Source organism: Acanthochromis polyacanthus, chromosome 3 (genome assembly GCF_021347895.1).
Source record: "Acanthochromis polyacanthus isolate Apoly-LR-REF ecotype Palm Island chromosome 3, KAUST_Apoly_ChrSc, whole genome shotgun sequence".
Lineage (NCBI taxonomy): Eukaryota > Metazoa > Chordata > Actinopteri > Pomacentridae > Acanthochromis > Acanthochromis polyacanthus.
In genome coordinates this window covers 37,141,081-37,159,305 of record NC_067115.1, presented here as the reverse complement: position 1 = coordinate 37,159,305, position 18,225 = coordinate 37,141,081, and the positions used below count along the sequence as shown (strand labels likewise).

The 18,225-nt window shown below is 40.5% G+C and overlaps 1 protein-coding gene across 1 annotated transcript in view; it reads right to left on the bottom strand.

Annotated features, from left to right (window-relative positions):
• LOC110965100 (protein sidekick-1-like) overlaps positions 1-18,225 on the bottom strand; it is a 425,539-nt gene that overhangs the window by 111,083 nt on the left and 296,231 nt on the right. The window contains 8 exon segments of the mRNA XM_051945333.1: positions 5,264-5,411; positions 6,675-6,811; positions 11,623-11,796; positions 11,916-12,018; positions 12,907-13,074; positions 13,202-13,318; positions 14,739-14,933; positions 17,563-17,646. Of these exon segments, the coding sequence (XP_051801293.1) occupies positions 5,264-5,411; positions 6,675-6,811; positions 11,623-11,796; positions 11,916-12,018; positions 12,907-13,074; positions 13,202-13,318; positions 14,739-14,933; positions 17,563-17,646 (1,126 nt within the window).

Here is an 18,225-nt window from a genome sequence, read left to right as displayed (position 1 = left end):
TTGACTGCAAATAAAACACGCACATTGACACACTTACACTGGATGGCAGAAACTCCTCGTGAATTGCCTTAATTCCCTCTCAGCCATTTACGAGTAAATATTTCAAACAGTGGGTTCAGCGTGAGGACATCAACTTCACTCAGGAGATTCAATATATAAACCCCAAGCCACCCACTTATACAAAATCGCACGTACACCTACGCACGTTCATATACGTCCTGCAACAAACAAACACGGCCCAAAACTTAAAAACACACTCTCTCTGTCCCTTATTAAAGAAAAAACTGACATTTTCTTTAGGACATGCATATATTCTATAGTGTGCAAGTGAAAGTGAGGTGGTGTGTGTGGCTGTGCATGAGGGTGGGTGGATAATGTGGGTCCTTGTGCTGTGAGAATTAGGAAAAATTTCTAGCTGTGTCATTCTCCACAGTTCAATGCCTGCTGGCTCTCTCAGCTAAACACACGAATACATGGACTCTTAAATTTAATGGTATTACTGGGATGCCGAGCCCGTCCCTGTTCAAACACAACAGTAAAATTTAGATCCAGCAGGAAGGGAAATAGTACGAACAAGGGGCAACAGAAGAGAGAAGGGATGTGACCAGCGGAGCAAATTAGCTTTATTTTGTCTTGTTTGGTGCATTATTTATTCATTAATTTATTTTCTGAAAATGTTTTGAATGTGTTTTAATGTAAGTTTTACCTGCTGCTGTTTAGCCATGTCATGGGAAGAATTTCTATCACCACTGGGACAGACAATAAATATCTAATCTAATCTAGTTCTTGTCTCCTTTAAATATTGCAGCTTTACTGGAGGTAAAATATGCACACATGGAGAAGGGTGACAAACTAAAGAAATTATATAAGGCAGATGAACATACTTCTTACAGTCTTTTGTACATATATTTTTGCCATTTCAAAAATGATGTGTCTGTGGTCATACTATCGTTTTTTTTTTGTTTTTGTTTTTGTTAACAGCTTAGCAGTAACATTGCTTCATAATAAACCTGACAATAGATGCTTTTCCATTACGGCTGTCATCTGGTGTACTGAACTTAAAAAACTACAATAAAAAAAGTAAAAACCTAAAAAAAATGTGGCACAGTGGACCACTGACCACCTGAGTCATCATTTATCATTAGGTTTGGTTCATTTAAAGCTGTTTTCATGATCAACAAGTAATTCCAGGTTCCAAGTAACATAAAAATATGAGTGGTTTCTATAGAAGGAATCAAAAACAATTTTCAACTGAATAAACATTAACAAGCAGATTCTGAATTAAAGCCTACATACAACATACGTTACCATAAAACAGGAGGTAATGTATAAATGGATGACCAGTTTGTGAATATCTGACACAGAGCAACAGATTTTTCCGTAAATAGTTCCCTCCTGATTGACTCACTGTTACCTCCTCGTTCGTTACTCAATCATTAACTTCTCTTTTCATGCAACTTCAAGTAAAGTGCCACCTCACAGTGAGCGGTTTCTAAGTTGTGCCTCATTACTTTACTGATACGAACAAACTAATGATTATCTACTAAGATAATTTTACGTGCCAAATGATTTTGCTTAAGGGAAATGCTAAAAGACAGCACTTTGAAAACTGTCATTTTGAATGTCAGAAATTTGTGTGCAACATAAATAATGGAACTCAACTTTCGTGTGAATAAAAAGGAAATTCTTATAAAAATGAGTGTCAGAGATAGATAAGTATGACCAACATCAATGTGGAATTGTCAATAACTTATCCTCATCTCCTTTTTGGACCTTTCCACCTCGATCATTTGTATTCAACGTCTAGTCACAATACTGGGATCATTTGGAGGGCACAGCAGCGATAATGATCTATTTAACTCCACAGAAATAAAGGCTGACCTGTTCCACTGTGAGTTAATTAAATAACTCTAATAACTAATGATTAATTAAAGGCTCTGTGTCATTACTCAAACTGTAGTTTGTTGAAGTTTAGCTTTGGGTACATGGTAGCACTATTATGCAAGAAATTTCTTTACTGTGGGTTCAAAGTGTTGCGTTTTCTGTTTTATTCAGTCTAGTGTGGTTAATTTCCTCCTCCCAAAACAAATCTGTGTAGCTGTCAGGTTGACCTCACAGATTTAGATGTTAGAATATACTTCACCATTTGTAGAAAATACAGCAGATGTTATCAGCTTTGTCTTTTTATTGTGGCACTTCGACTCACATTTCCGTGGCTTTTCCTTGTACTTTTCATGATGCATTCAGCAGCTTATGTGTGACAATTGTACAGCTTGTGAAGTGAAAAGACTACAACAATGTGGTTTATTTAAAGCATGCACTCATGAGCTGTTTCATATCTGTGTGTCAGGTATATCCCAGCAGAAAATATTTATAAAAACTGAATGGAAGAAGTGACTTTATTGCGTTTCCTGTTCCATTCTCCTTGTGTGTGTTGTTTGAAGGCTGGCAATGTTTCTGTTCAATGACATACACTAAACAAGAAAAGCACTCAGAGAGCGCAGTATTCCCTCAAGGCTGCCCAGTCCTTGTATGATTTCCGATGAATAAGTCCTGATAAGTCAGCAGCGGTCGATTTGTAGTAGGATCCAAATCATGTGACTATCAGCAGGCAGCTGACGTAGGGTTCACGTCTTGTCATAGTTAAAGTGACGCTGTGCCACTATCTGGCAATGCTACAGAAATCTTTAACAAATCTGTGGATCCAGTCTATAAGCTGCATTGCTTCCAAAATCTTATCACTTGGTCCTTCTGTCATTTCTGACCTTCCCTGAAAAATTCATCCAAATCCGTTATTCCATTTTTTTTAACACTGTTGCTAACACACAGACGGACAAACTGACAGACAAACGGATGCTGATCATCACATAACTCCGCCGCATTCCTTAGCTGAGTAATAAATCACTCACCACAGATAGTTGTTCACAGATACATAATTCAATGTTAATATGTAGGAAAGCAAGGCACAAATCTCCGCTTAATCTTAATCTCTTTATGAACCTTCGAGGATGATATTCTTTTACGATCTGTGCCAGTGTGTGTGTGTGTGTGTGTGTGTGTGTGTGTGTGTGTGTGTGTGTGTAGAACAAACATGTTTATCACATATCCAATGTTAGTCTGGTGTCTTCTGGTTATGACTGAACAGCTGGAATAAAAAAAAAAAAAAAAAAACAGGCATAAAGCCAAAAAGAACTGAGAAAGATGTTTTAAAGTGCTGATGATGCCTTGAGTTCAAGGCATTTATGGATAATCTGTCTTTTCTCTGCTAATGCTTCCTCTTTAAAGATGGTAATGGCGTGAGTGCAGGTCATGCATGAGTAACGCTGTGTGGATGTGTGCGTGCAACACTCCAGACTGTGCAATTGAGAGTCTTCGAGAGAGCTCCTGCATTTAGTAGTAATGCTTTCCAGCTTTGATCGCCTTCATTCATATACTTTTAGCTGATGTCCAAGTCTCAGGCTTCTCCCTGTGGCTTGGTGCACTTGTGAACTCTCTTAAATAAGCTGGAAAAGAAAGGCGGTATAAGGATGGTAGGCCAAGAGAAACAGAGAAAAAGCATGAATTGATGCTGTTATGACAAAGATACTAATCAGGACGAAAACAAAATGGGAAAGTGCAGAAGCAGCTGCAAGTTTAAACTTTAATAAACGCTTTTTGTCATCAATATTACAAGCTTCTTCTCCACTTTCTGTCTCGTTCCCTCACTCTGTCCACATTACTGCGTTTTGTCATCCTTCTCATTTGGTGCTCAGAGCTTCTCCAGATCGTTTTCCTCGGCTTCACTCTCTCCGTGTGTTGTGTGAGGCAAGCGCCTTGGCATTCGTGAATGCTTGTGTTTTATCCAGGCGAACATCCAGCAGATGAAAAAGAAAGTGTGTGTGGTTAAGCATGAGATGAACAGTGAAGAAGAGAGACGTCCATCTGCTCTGATACACTGACCAGCGACGACTTGTCTGCCTGCCAGTCTTTCATTTAAAAAGGATCAATCCCATCTATTCTCCAGGGCTTCTACTAACCAACTTTGGACCGAGGACGAGGCAGCAGAATGGCTGCTGGAACCAAACACTGGTGCATGCAGGAGAAAAGGAAGGACGGGAGTAATGTCAAGCAAGCAGAAGAAGGGGGCTAGTGAGAAATACTGAATAAAAGGAAAACAGAGGAGAAGATTCATTGCAGGAGAAGAAGAAGAGAAAACAGAAAGCTGAAAAGGACACTGAAAGGTGACTGTAATCCGAGGTGAGTGAATGTGCGATGGCAGCTTTGTCTATTTGGCAGAAGCACCACCAGCATCTGCCTGTGGTCAGTCTCTTTTGTCAGACAAAACCATGTTAGTGTGTGTGTGTCTGCTTTATAATGCCGAAGCACATCTGTTATATTGTAGGTGAGTGTCAGAGATTCTGTATATGCGAGCACTCAGGGGCAAAATTGTTAGGAGGCCTGCCACACCTCCTCCAACCCTCCCTCACACAATGCAGTTCCATCAGCGCTAAGGCATTATAATTACCCCCATTAGTGTTTTCTCTTGGGATGAAAATGCAAACACACACTACACATGCATGCACACGCAGACGCCAACATAAAACATCTGCACAGCAATCTATTTGCTTTTCAGGCGAAATCACACTCTCCCGTTTAAACGGAGCCTCACGCACAAACACACGGAGCAGTTAATTTCATCATTTTTGCCGTTTAGTTCATTTAGTGCAACAGAAAGAGATTGACGGGGATGTACACACATGCATACACACAGACACACACCCACAGCAGGGATGGGATGAATATAAATCGCTCATTGCAAAGAAAATGGATTCCAAACAAAAAGGGATGCTGCCTTCATCCTCGCCTTGTTAGAGTCTGTCCGTGTTTCATCCCATGTTCCTGGCCAATCTCACAGCAATACACACCACAACACACACTCTCACTTTTAGGTATAAGAGGTAGGCTGTGGGGCAGCACACACTCTGCCTTTTGACTCCATAAAGGTTTTATTTTATTCATTCCCAGTTTGTGTAAGGCAGTGTGACCAAGTCTATTACACTGGGATGGAAAGGGGGGGGGGGGGGGGGGGGGGGGATCTATTTCATACAATTCATAGCATGTTTTTCAAAAAAAAAAAAAAATTGGTTTCACGCTTTCGGGAAACATCAGTAAAAGAGTAGTTTGGCATCACAAGAAGTATGGTGAAGTATGTATTTAATGGTGAATGTGTGTCAGGTGTGAGTAAACGCTTGCATGTGTCTGAATGTAGACAATTTGCTCTCACCTTTGCGTCTCAGTGCTGTACTGACCCCGTCCCACTTGATTGACGGCACAGAGCCTGAACTGGTAGGTCCTGGCAGGTGTGAGCCCGCCCACTGACACCTTGGTCACAGCAGGATCAACCTCCGATAGGTAGACCTTCCATGGAGAGTCTAGACACGAGACACAAATAGCAGAGGCTGATAATATCTGGCTGAGGAAGGACAAACAGAGACACAGGGACACTTGGGGCCTATAAATCAAAGAGAAAGAGGGGAGGAATAGATATAAAGGCAAGGTAAAGGGAAGAGGGGAAAGTTGGAGAGAATTCTTAAAGAGAAGGGTAGCTTAGGATGCAACAAGGAAGAAAAATCGGAGGGATGAGGAGAATTAATAAAGAAGCGCAGATGCTGCTATACTGTTGCCAGCTTGTTGCCAGCTTATCTTTCAGTCTTCCTGCCGAAGATACCACAGACAGATGCACTATTATCCCCATTATCGCACCAGCCACATGACAAGTACAGCGTGCATGTGCCATTTTAAGCAAGCCCACCGTATTAGAGCCATTGTGTGACATCAAAATACATTGTATTTATAGTGGCCCATTCTCTCCAAAATACAATCTGATATATAACATGCACAGTGTGGGTAATCAGTGTGCACAAAACTAATCCATTCCCTACTGTCTGCACTCATCCTTCACTGCAATCGAACAGACATTTAGGCTCTGCGCATTCCTCATCTTTCTCTTTATCGTTCCTTGTTCTTCTCCCCTGACACATTTTCTGTCTTTTCTTCCACAATAATGCATCTTTCTATCATTATTTTGATGCATTTTTGTGGATGCAACAGAGCAGCTGTTAAGTGTTGACCGGCAGAAAAATTTTACATTGAAGTTATCAGAATGAGGGCTAACACTTGATGTCTGTTTGTCGGACCAGCTCCTGCGGTGATATGCCAAGTGCTTAGCTGTGCATGCTCAACACCCCGTCCCCTTAGCTTACAGTGTGTGAGTGAGCAGCTCTACAGCCATCTCCCTCCAATCTGTTTCTCCTGTCATTATACTCCTCAGTCTCTCTGTCCTCTCTCTCTCTCTCTCTCTCTCTCTCCCTCTTTCATATTTGACAGAGAGCCAGCCTGCTGTTTCGACATCTGTGGCAGAGCGAGGGTGAGAAACTGAGAGCATAAGACAGAGAAAGTAAAGCAGGGAGGGAAAATAAAAGTTTATTTATAGGGAACCTGCATGTACATTTACGCAGCAACACCATCCTCCATATGCCAGTCTCTCTTCTAAATGAGTGCATGTCAGTGCCTCACAGACAGCGAGCGAACAGCTGTTTGCTGCTCAGGAAATGTAAAGTGGTCCAGGGATGGACACACACACACACACACACACACACACACACACACACACACACACACACACACACACATACTGTTCTCAGAGAGCTCCAGCAGGTAGTACAGCAGGGGGGAGTTCCCGTCGAAGGGTCTCAGCCAGGACAGGAGGACAGAGCGGGAGTCCGAGTCGTTGAGGCGAGCCGTCAGGGAGCGGGGAGAATGTGGCAGCTCTCTGACCATGACAAACAAAAAAAATAAAGATTCCACTTACTGAGTTTGTCATTTGATGAGTCTTTGATGATAAAAAATGTTACAGAAAAACACAGGAAGCCAATGTGAGTTCGCAAAATTAATACAAAGATTTGAAACATCCATATTGACTCTGTACAAAGCAGCACCTCTAAATCTAAGTTGCGTTGTTATTTTTAATTACATTATTGATGTTACTGATATGAGCCATCCATACTGATTTCTACTGCATCATCAAGGTCCAGTGTAGGGTGCAAAATACGACATAAAAACTACAACACTCCCAACATGACTCCAGACATTTCACTGTTTCTTGGTTGCAAGCAGTCGCCAAGTAATCTCCAAAAAGTTACTGCTCCCAACTCGGAAACACTCGGCACATGATGCCGCAACTCTGGAAAACCACAACTTTCTACATTTATACACATTGATATTTATACAGAATAAAGAAGTGACTGGCTGATTTGGAGCTGACAATGTGCTGTGCTGAAGGATTTTCCTGTTTCCTGCTTGCTGAGGCTCCATATTCACCATCAAGATAGGAGAGCGGTATCAATCTTTTTTTTTTTTTTTTTTACTTGATTTGGAAAAGAAAAGCTAAAAATTGCATCCCTTCTCAAAAAATCAGACTGTTTGTTTAATATCCACATCCAGACAAAAGAGTGTGTCTGAACAAGTAATAACACATTTATGCATTTGCATCTCATCAACACGTCTGTGACTATGTGCCAAGACTGTTCATTAGACAGATATTTGTTTTCTGTGTTTTTTTCTATTCTATTAAATATGTGTAGTGGAAAAAATGTTGGCTCTGACACTCAGGTTAGTTCTTGGGCCTGGTCCAGAATCAGTTCCAGTGGGCGATATCATTTAAATATGACTGTGGTCTACATATTTTTATTCTGCGCATGCTCTGCATCACCACAAATACATCTCACCACATCTATTAAAAAGAAATTTTCCAGACATTTGCCCATCCCCTGTGGATATTTGTGCATCCCTACCATGCCAATAACAAAGACAGCGATACAGATATATTCACGAAAGCAATAGACAGTCCAGACATTTGATTATACACATTTTAGTGGATCATAACTCTCTTTAAAAACTGCTGGCTTGGAGGAGAAGGAGAACAGATCTCAGTGTCTCTCAATGTGAACACCGGCAAAAATAACACATGAAGTGGAGAAATTAACAGACAACTTAGAAGCACAAAATACATATATTTACACTGAATTCATGTTTAGGCAGATGCTCCCTTGTGTCTGGACTAGCTGCATCTCATATTCACAAGTTTATTAATTATTTCTCAGCAATCATAGATGTGTGAATACGCCGTCCGAGGGCTCTAACGCTGACTGGCTGCGAGCGCTAATTAACTGCAACAGGTGAAGTCGGGGTTAAAAATGCTTCCCTTGTTTCTGATTTTACAGTTTAATATTCCAGAGGGTAAAAGGGGAGAAGGATGAAGAATAAGACAAAATGTGGTAGGAGTGCAGTGAGAGGATGTACGGACAGGCAGAACGTGAGCATGGGGGAAATGAGAATGATTGTTTCTTTTCAGAGCTGACATGATCATATTAATTAATGGATGAGCTTAGAGAATGTTACAGCAACTACCTTCACACAACCCCACCTTCTCTCTCTCTCTCTCTCTCTCTCACACACACACACACACACACACACCCATGGATGGGTCTTGCGGGAGATGAACCAATAACCTGCTGGTAATTAGTCTGTCTCCTCAGCCGCCAGCGTCTGTTAGCCTCCATGACCCAACGATACTGAGCTAACGAGAATGTCAGTCACACTCATAGACACACACACACACACACACACACACACACACACACACACACACACACACACACACACACACACACACACTCTTGTACAGAAATCCCACGTGTTTTTTGCACGGCCATAAACACAGATCTGTTCCCTCCCAGTGAGCGTGACATGTGAAACCTCTTGTCTCTCCATAATTCAGAAGGATGAGGACTCATGTTCGGCTCTTCTCCTGCCCTGCAATTATATTAATATATCGTAAGTGCTTTTTATAAATATATTATAAAAGTGCCTATTAACACGATATGGCCGGCCACTACCTGTTCTCTCTCACGGGGCCGTAATGAGGCTCGCATGTTAGAATCTGCTAACCTCGTCCTCATGAATACGGCACACAAACACACCGTACGTACAAATTCTATGCTGGACGACTGATATAGTTCTGATTTCACAAAGAAGGGAGTGTACTGGATGTATCCAGTTGCAAAGATACAGTTCTGATTTCTTTGTGAAATCAGAACTGTACTGGATACATCCAGTACATTCAGCTGCCCAATGGCAGATATGTACCACCTTGTAGTTTTGTTAGCATGAATTCTGGATCTGGTTTACAGTGTTTGACCCTAGACTGCAGGTTATTTTTACTACACACAAGTGATTATGTTATTAGACATCTACTGAAACAGCTGACAATATTTACTTCTTTGCGTGTGTGCAATACACTCAATTACCCATCTGCTGCTTCTCCTGATTTTAACAAGCATAGTCAATCATTTTTTAAGTGCTGTATTGCGAGGCATCTTCCCTGTCAATCATAAGTGCAATTTGAATCTGCCAGACTGCTTGCTGTAGACTGATAGTCTAGTTTTTCCTTAAAGTGCTGCCACATCAAGTCTGTTTGTGTCCTTTCATGAGAAAGAAAACAAAAAACAAAAAAACAATATCTATATATATCTATCTATCTATATATATATATATATATATATATATATATATATACATACATACATACATACATATATCAGTCTACTATATGAAGATGTAAAAAAGTAAAATACATGAATGACAGAACATACAATGTGTTTCAGAGATTAATGAAGAATTTGGGGGGAATATAGAGTTAAGTCAGAAGATTAATACTACTTTCCTGTCAACGTGTTAAACATGAAGCTACAGCAGGTAGATGGTTAACTTAAAGACCCCCTCTGGTGAAAGTCAACTTATTTTTTTTTTTCCTTGTTAACAAGTGCATATCACGGTTTTATATGCTCGAAAACACATCACAAGCAATCAGCACCACGTCTAAGCATTCACACATTGAAACGGCAGCTTACAGATGACTGGTTTAAAAAACAGATTGCAGGGTTTGAATATGTGTAGCCGAATTACTTCAATATTACAACTAGCCACTCCATAGAATAGAGCAGTTTATCAGTGTTTGAGGGGAGTTTTTTAGGTGAGCTGGTGTGCTCAAGCTGCAGAGTGGGGATGTTTAAGTAAAGAAAGATGTTCATCAATCTTCATATTCTTAAGGAAGCAACTGTGTACAGGGTGACCCAAAAGTTTGGAAACAAAGTTTAACTGCAGTGTCTATTTGAGTTGGGGGTGCATGAATTCACTCTTATTTCACCCATTTTTGTTATAGCATAATAAAATAACTTAAAAGCACAGTATTTGCCGAGTGCAATAACTCGGCAGAAAATTAATAGAACCATAAGGTCCAGGTATGCTGGAGCATAACTTCAAAATGCAGGCCATCAGTGTCAGATTTCAAAACTCTTGATGGTAAAGTATCTGACAGTTTTAATTTTTTTAAACATCCAAAAGTACTATGAGGCAACATTTACTGGCCAGTTTGAGGAATCTTCATAAGCATGAATGAAGATACATTCCAGAAGGTACCAGTGTAACCAGTTGGTGGAAACGTTCAGAACTTTGTATAAGAAACAAACATGAACATGTCGAAATATGTTTGTTTTACACTAATCTGTTACTCTTCTGAATATATCTGTGGTACTGATTTATTGAAATAACATTATATTATTTGGATTATAGACTTTTCATTTGTTTCCAAACTTTTAGGTCACCCTGTAGAGTGTCATCTAAGCAATTCAACCTCCTGCGAACCTGCAGCCTCATAATAAATTTGACATTACATTTTGGGTTTGCTACACCTTATGGTTCATTATGCTTAACTGAGACTCATTGTCCTCATTAGTAGAAACTTTTCTGTATTCTGTAGTGATGGCAAAACCACAACACACTGATCAGTGTAACAACAAGATGTCTGCCATTTCAGCAAAGTCCTTCTAATCCTAACTCCAAGGTTGGTCTCTGCCTGCAAAGTGAATGCAACTGTTATTCAGCATTCCATACAAGCCACAAAGTATGACAGAAGATCTTCCAGACCAAAAGGACTTTGTTCCAAGTTTTAAGTCAAATAGTTTTGCATGATATGCCCCAGCATGTGTTGCTGCTGGCCCACTGGTGTTTTCAGATTTCCAGTTTCACCCAGAAGCTACGAAGAATCAACAGCTAGATCCTAGTTGTAATATGGAGCAAGGAAAATTAAAATTCACAAAAAGTTAAACAAATGTTGCACTATTTGCATTTTGTTTTTGTGCAGTCAAGTTGAGACATTAAAAAACGCAGTTTTAAACAATGTTACACACTGGTGAATCTACTGTATCATACAGTAAAATAAAACCATTGTTCTCATATGAGGACATTATTCTTTATCAAAAATGACATCCTGTTCAAAAGTAGTAGTTGTTTATGTACTTCTCAGCTCCTACTAATCCCAAAAAGCTCGGGAAAATTAAAAATGCACACCAAACAACAGATCGGGTCTCAGGGGTTAAGGTAAGATATGATTTTTTCGTGGGAAGAAATAAATATGCACATAAATATATATATGCATGCACGTTTTTATGTGGTAAATCAAAGACTTAAAAGGGAACAGAATAAAACATTGCTGAATTGAGGCAAATTATTGTTTGAACTTACATGACTTCGAGGCGTGCAGAGTGGGAATCATTGCCAGCTTGTGATGTCACAGTACAGGTGTAGTCCCCAATGTCACCTGACCACGTCTGGCCAATAGTAAGCAAGCCCCGGCGCACAGAGACACGGCCGCCACCAGTCGGAAGGACCACTACACCGCCTCGATCCCACTTGAAGCTGCCAGAGGGGACATATTTGTACATTTAAAGACATTAGCATAAGCCTTTTCAAATGGGGCAGATAATCAGATGTGAAGGTGGAGTGTGTAAAAAATGAACACTCCGACAATCAGGCACCTGATATTGATTCTCGGGTCGTGTGTGGCGTTACAGTCCAGAACAGCAGTGGTTCCTTTGATAACACGCTGGTCTGTTGGAGGCACAGAAATGACGGTGCGACCTGAAGTTGCACAGAGAAATCAGACATAGAAAGAAAATACAGAAGGGAAGAGAAAGGGGGAGGAGGAGCAGGGACACAGGTTGGACAAATTTAGAGGATGACATAAAATTTAGTTAGCATTCTCCTCCTATATTACATTACACAGCAGAGGCTTGTTGGAAATGTGTACATTTAAATGCATGTTGCTCAACAATAATGATAAAAGAATTAGTCTGCAGGAATTATTGAAGATAAACAGCACATGCGCGCGCACACACACACACACACACACACACACACACACACACACACACACACACACACACACACACACACACACACACACACACACACACACACACACACACACACACACACACCCCGACTATCACACACACACTTAGACGTTGTGGAAAACAGCTGAGTCTATCACATTTCTGGTGCTTAGCTCCACTCAGGTGTTGCTTATGATTTAGAGGGAGAGAAAAGGAGCACTGGTGGGAAATAAATGCAGATGCAGAGTAGAGTGCATCTGTTATGTCTCTAAGTAAGTCAACCTGTGATGTAGCCACATCTCAGCTTAAATTTATCTCAGTTTTTAGTAGAACGTAAAAATCTATTATTTAATGTGAAGCTGCAATGACATTCAAATATATGCACAGAATCCTCCAGTCAAAAACTTTAGCAGCTAATCAATCATCTTCTTACCTGGCATGTCAAATGATTATTTCGCTGATCAGCCCACTGCATCAATAACCAATCACATGGCTGTTCACTATCCTGAGCTAATGTGATTGGACAGGCAGGAATAAACTAGTGTTCCATGTCTGTTTTAGTCTCTTTTGTGTCTGTGTATCAAGCAGTTTAACGTATTTTTGTTTCTACAGTGCGCCTGTCTGTGTGTCTTACTCCAGACGGTGAGTGTAGCGGTGGCATTAATGGCTCCCTCTGAGTTGGAGGCGATGCAGGTGTATTCTCCTGAATCCTGAAAGCTGACTGGTTGAATCTGCAGACCACCTGACTGCAGCAACGTGAACCTGGAAACCTGGACAGAGCCGCTGGCTAAGACCCGTGACCCTACGGAAGCAGAGAAAATAACAATTTAGCCTTGAGGTGAAGGAAAGTAATTAAATTGTCGAGCGCATTTTAATTACAAACATATTATGTCGGTGTGTCTGTGTGCTCAGACTATGTGGATTGGTACCTTTCCTCCAGGTGATGGCAGGCTTTGGAGCTCCACTAGTCTGGCAGGTAAACAGGGCCGTGTTGCCATCAGTTACTGTTTGGTCAGAGGGTGGGGACGTAAACGTGGGGGCCATACCTGAAACACAGGAGGACAGCATGAGAAGAAAGAAGACAGACAGATGGCTACTACAAGGAGACCGATGGGTGAAGAGAAGAGCAACACTAAAGCTAAATGGCAAACAAAAACAAGAAAAAAAAAAAAACCGGTGCTGATCTCAACACAGAAATGCTGGTAAGCTTTATTCACCACACGCTGCTACTTGAATGTGGAAGTGTGGAAGCTACAGACGGACTGCTAATTATAATCAAATTCTGTAATTAGAAAAAAACTGCACTCAACTGACACGCACTTCAAATTATCACGCCAAAGTAGAGTGTTTGATTGACACTGACTGATAACTGAACTAAAAAATAAAATGAATTATTTTTGTCAGGTGGTAATGTGATTGGTTCATCAAAATACAAACATGGGGCACAAATCATTTTCCAGCAACTCAAACTCACTTTGAAACACAAATTAGCACACAGAACGTGTGTTTTCAGATGAAACTTAATGCTTGATGCTAAATTCTACACACGTTTAGGCCTAATGCAGAGGGTGAAGTGGAATGGTTAGAACAACACAGCTGAATTTGACTTGTTCCTGAAAAAAAAATCAAATAATTCAATACATCTTAACTGTGATAATTTGCTCATTTCTGGATATTTGTACAATGCGGACCAATAAATAGAAATAAATATAATTGTTAGGTGCGGTCTAAAAAAGAATTACAGCATCAATTAACCAACGCAAAGAAAGTGACAATGGTATAGGAGTTCAGTCTGATAAATGTAAAATGGAAAGACAACAGTGGCATAGAAAGAGTGAGTAATCCACCAAAACTAGCAGAATTTGAGAGCATAAGTGAGTTTATGTAGAATAGAAGAGAAGAAAATATCCTGTATTAGCCCCACAAGTGGCTATTTGTAAGAAAACACAACTATAAATTAAAGGGGTGAGGTATACACAAAACATACACTACCTTTCAAAAGTTTGAGGTCACCCAGACAATTTCATGTTTTCCATGAAAACTCACCCTTTCATTCATGCGCTAACATAAATGCACAAGGGTTTTCTAATCATCAATTAGCCTTTCAACACCATTAGCTAACACAATGCACCATTAGAACACAGGAGTGATAGTTGCTGGAAATGGGCCTCTGTATCCCTATGTAGATATTCCATTAAAAATGAGCTGTTTCCAGCCAGAATAGTCATTTACCACATTAACAATGTCTAGAATGTATTTCTCACTAATTTAATGTTATGTTCATTGAAAAAAAATGCTTTTCTTTCAAAAATAAGGACCTTTCTAAGTGACCCCAAACTTTTGAACAGTAGTGTATATAATATAAATAAGAAAAACAGAAGAACACAAAGATACTAAGAACCCAAGTTGATGTAGTTGTTCATATACAAGCTTGTGTTCTGGTGTATGTGTGTCAGACAAACTCACTGGAGACGAGGAGTTGTGTGTGTGCTTGAGTCTCTCCGGCGGCGTTGCGAGCAAAGCACTGGAATATTCCTCCATCTCCAGGCTGCACCCGGCGAACGGTCAGCCCGGTCGCCGCGGTGACCTTGTAGCGAGGGTTGGCCAGTTTGGAAAGAGGCACCGCATCCTTGTACCACTCTACCCTGGGCTGGGGCACGCCTACATATGTGCATGTATACAAAAAGAAACGGACACAGACAGAACATTTTTTTTAGTTTTCTTAATAACAAGCCAACTGAACTCACCGCTGAGCAAACTGCTGAAACGCCTACAGAATCAGCCACACACACTCTTTTTTTTCAAATCTTTTTGCTCTGTTATCCAATCTGTCTCTATAAATATGCATGCGGGCATAATGACTGCTAATAATATATTGATTGGAGGGTGTGGGTGGTAGGGTAAGGGTGGCTGAAGGGGCCAGAAAAAAAGTCTGAATAAAAGATGTGGGCAAAAGCAGCACGCCGATTATCTACAGTATCAGCTGCCACCTGTCTGATGGACATGCCAGATGTGACAGGCAGGGGGCTCATGCAATTACTCTGTCTCAGCCCTTCACACCTGTGAGTGTTTGTGGCTGTCTGAGAGATGAATTCCACACATTTTCTAAATCCGTTAATGTCAGGCTTCCACAGACATGGCTGAAGCATTTTTCACCCCTTCCTTGTTTCGCTCACTCTGCCACTCTACACTCTGTCTTCCCTCCTTGCCTCCATCCCCTCAGGCTTCTGCTATTTAATTACACTGCCATTGTATCAGATTACTGACGAGGAACATAAACTCACTCAGTGTGTGTGAGAAGGGAGAGAGAGAGAGGAGTGTGTTGCAGTTTTTTGAGCTGTGTCCAGCCCTGCTCATATAAGTGTTTTCATGTAATCCATTTAAAGACAAGAGTCGCGAACAAGTGCAATTTTCAGGCTTGGACCCAGCATATCAATGTGCTCGTGCTGCCAAAAGTACAGAGTCGCTGTTAATGAAGTCTTCAAACTAATGCACCCGTATAATGAATTATGCCAAATCCCAGCATTACGTGACTTGGACAGTCACCTTGACACGAGCAGAAGAGCAGAGTGAAACAGTAGAAAACAGCAGGACCACCGGCTGCAAGAAAAAGGCTCAGCACTGGAGAGTCGTGGAGCTGATGCGTCCTCACGTTAGCTCTATGACACATTTGGTGGTTAAAGCTAGCAGAGATTCAGCATGCTATAGAACTGAGTGGCTGTTGAACTGTTGAGTAGCATGTGAAACACCCTTCTCAACACCTTTTCAGCACTAGAAATATAAAACTGCATTCACCAATTTTGTAACTTTCTGAAACAGACAAGCACAGGGTTTTGGTCACAAGCCATTTTTCAAGTGATCACTATTGGCACCAACCTCAGCTCACTCCTTTGTTTATGTCTGCTGTCACACAAATGCCATAAAGAGGGAACACAGTTTGTGGCAAGATGCTACAAAAGCCATTCTAAAATTCTGACTCAGTAATAGTCAGTGCTATAAATCAATAATGGATTAAACAATAACACAGATTAAGCAGACTACTACTATTATACACGACAGGCCAAATGTCTGGAAGCAAGATAGAGAAATTTACACAAAAAAGATCAGTTTCAACAAAATAAACGATTGTTATGTAAAGAGTCCCTCATCAGAATAAATTTTTACTATAATGATCAGTTATTTGTATCTGTACTCGTTTCTTTACTTAGTAGTTTCTTTCCAGTCATTTCTGTGGCAATTATAGAGATATGGACACAGGAATTGGAGTTTTTGCATGTAAACTCTCAAAAACCAAAGAGCTAAAGTGAATAATGCAAACTGTGATTTGTTTAGTTTTTTGGTTTTTTTTTACTTTTGCACTTAAAGGCATTAGAGGAGATTTAATTTCCTACGACTATGAACGTAGCATGCGCATGCGCATGCGCACATACAACCCTCTTATTTAAAGGCAAAAGTTTGTATTCATGTTTGAAACAGCCACATTGGAACCGTGGGCAAAAAGCCTGCTGTCAGGTTTATCTTTCTAATGTTGGGGAAAGTGTCCATGTTTGCCTGAGGTGGAAAGGTATCAATAGGAGCTAAATGCAGCAAAATGCAATAGATGCAGATTCAGTGAATACATCCTGACATGTGACGAGATGAGTGAAAAGATGAAGAAGGCAGAAATACACTGTACAGCATTTCTTAAATATGTGAAAAATGGCCTAATTCCATCACCAAAATGTCAACTTTTTAGAAATTCTGTTACAATCTGCTCTATATTTGGATGAAACTTGACCGGAGATAGATAAAGCTATAGTGATTTGTAGAGATCGACATTAGGGTACATACATTAGGATGCTCTCTCCTTAAAATCATACATAGTGTTGGCCTCGGTTTTACCAAAAAGTCACAAGAAGTTTAGAAAAAAGTGAACCATGCCCATGCATGATACTCTGCATCAGTTTTGATCATCCTACGTATATCCCTTCCTACACAAATGATGCAATATGCAAGAAATGTGCTAAGTGACCCCTGTGACCTTGACCTTGATCTGCTGACCTCTAACTTCACAACTGAGCAGGGGACCTTAGGCCAATCTTCAGTGCCAAGTTTGATCATCCTGATTTCAGCACTTGCAGAGATATCTGAACGGACATACACACACACATACATACTTACCCAGCCAGCCAGATACCAAAGCGAATGCAGTAATCCCGCTGACGTATACGTCAGGCGTGGTTAATTAGTTTTAAGTATATTGAGACCTTATGCATGCATATGCTGACAGACACACATCCAGATAATGTACCTGTAGCCAAGCAGGGGATATCTACATTCCTGTCGAGATCAGCAAAGGTCTTCCTTTTGGGCTGAGCAGTCAGAGTGGGTGGTTCTGCAGAGAAAAAAATTAAAGCATTTAAAACAGCACTTGAAATAACATGTCAGAATGAACTACAAATACTAACAGCAAGGGCTTAAAGTACTACTAATAATAATCTCTCAAACAGGGTAAAAAACCTCAGGCTTTAAACAGCTGAAAAGAAAAACTTAAAACAAGATTTGGGAGTTCGCCCTCTCCAAGTATTTATTCTTAAATAGAGAAGAGACTTGGAGTGGAGAACTCGGCACAGCAGAATAAAAATGGTTTCCCGTCATGGCCCTGAGTGTCTTGAGTGTCATTGCGAGGCAGAATTTCTGTGCATACGCCCGGTGAAATGACTTCCACACAGTCACACAGAAAAACACATTCTCTGAGTATCCCAAGGGAAACAATCCTATTTTTTAAGCTACTCCATTTCTGTGCCAATAACAGCTCCTTCTAAACATCTTCCCCAGTGTTGCTCTAAATGCTGACAGCAGCCATGAGGAAAAATCTCTCCTGATTTGAATGTGAATATATGCCTTCTGGTGTTCTATTGTAATGCTTCACATTAACAATATGACCTGCTGCTGCATATGTTCCATTTCTTTC